The 4534-nt window shown below is 38.5% G+C and overlaps 1 protein-coding gene across 1 annotated transcript; it reads right to left on the reverse strand.

Annotated features, from left to right (window-relative positions):
• Positions 1-356: 356 nt before the first annotated feature.
• On the reverse strand, positions 357-2453 carry fabp2 (fatty acid binding protein 2, intestinal). Its single transcript, XM_071895710.2, has 4 exons — positions 2269-2453; positions 1538-1710; positions 979-1086; positions 357-574 (listed from the first exon to the last, which is right to left on the reverse strand). Exons 1-4 carry the CDS (start codon positions 2333-2335, stop codon positions 524-526), a joined length of 399 nt encoding a protein of 132 aa, XP_071751811.1. The 5' UTR covers positions 2336-2453; the 3' UTR covers positions 357-523.
• Positions 2454-4534: the final 2081 nt, after the last annotated feature.

Here is a 4534-nt window from a genome sequence, read left to right on the forward strand (position 1 = left end):
TGTACATGACAGGCTGTATGTGTGTGTGCTTTGGATTTGGCCTGAAATGAATGCTGAATTTTGAGTTGTTGGTGCTTCAATGAATGCTTCATGAATTGTGTAAGTACGGATCAATTTGAAAGAAACATGTAAAGTATAACTGTCTACACTTTATATTTTTGTAGATGTCAATATATATATATTTATTTTTATTCATTGTTAAATAAACTAAATTATTCTATCACTCTAAAATGAGTCATTTTACTGTATCTCTCTAAGTTTGCACAAACCTCCACAGAGCATGCAGGCTGCATATCGTGAAGATGATCCTGAAGATTATTATTATGAATCAGACAATAGACACTTATGAAATGGCTTTATTGCTGTGTAGGTATCAAAATCCAAACAGTTACAAATAGTGCACATTGTACGGGTAATGTTGGTGATTTGCCAGAGTCATAGTTACTACTGGTTAATTCAATACAATACTGTATGTAATCCTGAAGTTAAATTGTAGATGTGTGGATCATGTGACCGGTCTGCTCTAACCCCTCTTGAAAATCCTCTTTGCATCCACACCCTCGTAGTTGTAGCTCTGTTGGAGAAAGTTTATGTCAGACAAAAATACTGCAATATTTTATAGTCTCCTTGCATCTTCTATTGATTAAGAGCTTTTACTTTTATGAATTAACATACAATAGAATGTAGTGTGTCTAAGTGGGTATATAAGAAATAGCAGAGACAGTCAGAGACTGACAAGTGTGTTTAAAGTGTGTTATCTGTTAATGTTGAGATAAAGAGACAGCTGTTGTCTCACATATGCAATAAAACTTTTACACATTTCATTGATAAGTTCTATCTCATCTTCATCTCACCTATCTCATATCTTTCTGCCCTCTATAAAGACTTCCCAGCAATGATTACATAAACAAAGTGGTGATGGTAAAATGGTGATCTTTGGCCCCTAAAACACACATTATATAGATAAAGTCAGCCCACCTGTACAAGTTCGTCTCCTTGGACCACCCTCATGGCTGTCAGCTGCTTTCCATTGTCCTTTCTGGTGAATATTCCTTTCAGCATGTCTCCCTCCATTGCCCATGAACCCTGCAGGGTGAAAGATAAGACAAATACTCATGAATACTTGAATCCTCTAGGTACACTTGACTGGAAAAGTAGAAGTAACAAGGGAAGACAGTGCTGGTTGTGCAGGCAGAAAGGTTCATTATTGTGATAAACGTGTGACTGTGATTGTGCAAGGAAGTGAGTAGAAATGGATTGAGCATAAAGGTTATCACAATAAAAGTCCAGACTCAACGTATTGATTATTTTTCCAGCTGATGTATGAACTCTTCAGTGTTACAGCTCAGTGCAATACTTACAGAAAGGTCCAAAGTCTAAATGAATGCAATACCCAACCCATCACAAAGTATTTTGAAGTAACAGAAAGAGAACACAAAATGACTTCAATTAGGAGGTTTTGATTGTAAAGTCACTATAAGTAATTATGAGTGTAATGAGGGGCAGTGGTGCTTCACTAGATGTCGGTTCTGCTTACTGATAGTTCTGTCCCATCTGCAAGGCTGTATTCAAAGTTAACTCCCAGGGTGAAATCTATTTCCAGCGTGCGGAAAGCACTGATCTCCTTGACGTGAAACTTGTCTCCAGTTTGTTCGATGGTTATCTTGAGGTTGTCGTGAGCAGCCAGCTTCCTTTTCACCATGTTCACTCCTGCCAACAGACACACCAAATGTGTTTCACAGGCCCCCGAACAATCAGAGGAAGTGTCATGATTTAATCACTTTGGATGTACATGTAGTTCCTTCAGTTGTGCCTTTGTTTACAGGATAAACATGCAGGTTATCAAGGCAGTGTATCAAGTGGTTTAATTTCAAATAGTAGGTCTAATATTTGCTTCAGTTTACTGACTCTATTGGCTACAGTCTTACAGGATGATTGCATAAATTCAAAATTTTCCCTAAATTCTATCAAATAAAAAAATCACATTGCTATCAAGTTGTAAATCTGCTGCATGAATGACAACATAATTGTGATTTAGAAACAATTATCTGTATAAGATGTGATAATACTCAAATGCTGTGCTTTACATATCCAAATGGCCCAATTAAGTGTTTGAAATTGATCATGAAGAAAATAGTTTCTCTAATTGTGAGTAGACAAGGTTGATAAATGGTACTTTCAAGGTAAATGGTTAATATTCCTAAAATTCCACCAGATGCCACCAAATTGAGAAATGTCTTCTCCTCAGTGTTGCCAGTGATCACTCACCCATTTGCTCCATGAATTTCTCATAGTTCTCACTGCGGTCTATTTTCCAAGTGCCGTTGAAGGTCATGGTTACGGTGAGGTGAGGGTGGACGACTCTACTGCAAGGAGTGTCTGACTCAAGTCTGTGCCGCTCCTTTTAAACCACGACTGCACACTCTTATCTCGCCACCTATCTGAATGCTGATGTGGCTGTTTAAAGCTCATGGTACACATATATATTTATCTTTTTTTTTCAAGGCTGTTCCCAGTGCTTCACTTCTCTGTGCAACGCCATGATTCTCAATAGAGTTGGTGCCATATCTTGTGAAGCATCAGATCATATTATATATTTGTTTAAATAACCGAATGGCTTGTTAAACCTGTATATCTGTTTACAAAGGGTGTTGGTCCATGCTTGCCACAGCAGCAGTATTCAGTGCAGCACTGTTCAGTAATTGACCATGCAGCAATTGAGCATAGAAGAAATAAATAAATGGTATTATTAGAATGTAGACCTGCAGTATTGAATGAGGTTTTTAAAGGAATAGTTCACCCAAAAATGAAAATTCTGTCATCATCTACTCACCCTCATGCCAAATGAACCACAGGTGAAATTTGTTAGTCCATATAACACACAGGGAGGTTGCCAGCACAACTTCGTGGCAGCCTTCTCCAAAACAACTGAAGTCAATGGGGACCTGTTCTTTAGAGTTCCAAAAACAGCCAAACAATCACACTGTGAATAGAAAGACCTATACCCCATTATTTGTTGCAAATCAATCAGCTGTAGTTAAGATTTGCACTAAATTATGGTGTAAATATAGGTCTTTTTGGCATGAGGGTGAGTAGATGATGACAGAATTTTCATTTTTGGGTGAACTATTCCTTTAATGTTTAGATGTTCTTGTCTCTGTACCTCATGCAGCCAATCACCCACCATATAGAGGTTTGTGTTGTCTAAGTGTCGCTGCAAATATGTAATCATACGCATTTAGAACTACTTTGTATTTGACCTAGTGGATGCTATGACCTGTTCAACACAAACAGTCCTCATTTTAACACTCTAGCAATCTAGTCTTGTGAACTCAGTTTAGCTTGTCACTCAGACAAGATATTACTGTGCCAGACATAATTGCACTGCACTAATACAATGGTGATTTACTATATCTGATAATGTGATAATGATACCTTGACCTTTATATACCTACTATTCACAACCTCATAAACAACTTCCTTTGAAGTTCAAAGTTAATGTTATACGGACACAAGTGGACATAGTAAGTACATGCCAGTCGTTGTGTGTGTAGTGCAATGAACTGAACATGATGTCTAGCCTACTATGGTCTATCTAAAGGTAAACACATAGCATGAGTATGTTAGTGGATGTTAGTGATGTTAGTTTTTTTAGGTTGTCCCTGTGCTTTTGAACTGGGTGTGGAAATCAGCTAATGCAGATCTGATCCAGATACAACTGACTTACTCCAAACTAATTGCAGTGTCATAAAAGACTGATGACAGAGCATTGCTTCTCAGTGGGCAGAGAAGAAAAGCACTAAAAAAATGCAGGTGGAAACAAATGACACTGAGCCTTCCTATTCAAAACTACCAGGCCCACCCCATGCACAAATGCTTTCAAACAATTAAGGGATTAAATATGTTCACCTTAAGGAATGAACAAATATGACACAATATGACAACTGTCAGTCTTAACTGAGCTGCTCCCCATCTTAGCATGTGACATCAGAAACCTTTGCCTGACCTTCACTTGCACCTCAATGAATCTTACTCTTATCGTGGAAAAGGCCTCGCCGTGCTCTCGCCATAGTGATGTAATCAATGGGCGAGCAGGAGATATATTTGATTAAGCACTGTGGGAACTAATCATTAACAGAATTATATCCCACTTGGTATATCCTGGTTGTAGCTCCTATCAGCTCTAACAGTGCTGATAGGAGCCATAAAAATGTAGCGGAAATAAGGGGCCAGAATAACTAAGACTAAGAAATCTGAACACATTACACAAGTTCTTAGATCACTGCATTGGCATCCAGTGTGCCATAGAGCTGATTTTGAAATTCTTCTGCTTGTCTATAAAGCCTATCTATTCAATGGCTCAGCTCCAAAACACATCTCTGACCCGCTCTTAGGATATGAGCCAGCCAGACCTCTTAGTTCATCTGGGACTGGTCTGTTAGTTGTTCCCAAGGTGAAAACAAAACCTGGTGAAGCAGAATAAATGTCCAGATGCCCTGAGTTGTGCTCCCACTGTCACCTAGGCTAATGTTCT

This window comes from Centroberyx gerrardi, chromosome 3 (genome assembly GCF_048128805.1).
Source record: "Centroberyx gerrardi isolate f3 chromosome 3, fCenGer3.hap1.cur.20231027, whole genome shotgun sequence".
Classification (NCBI taxonomy): Eukaryota; Metazoa; Chordata; class Actinopteri; order Beryciformes; family Berycidae; genus Centroberyx; species Centroberyx gerrardi.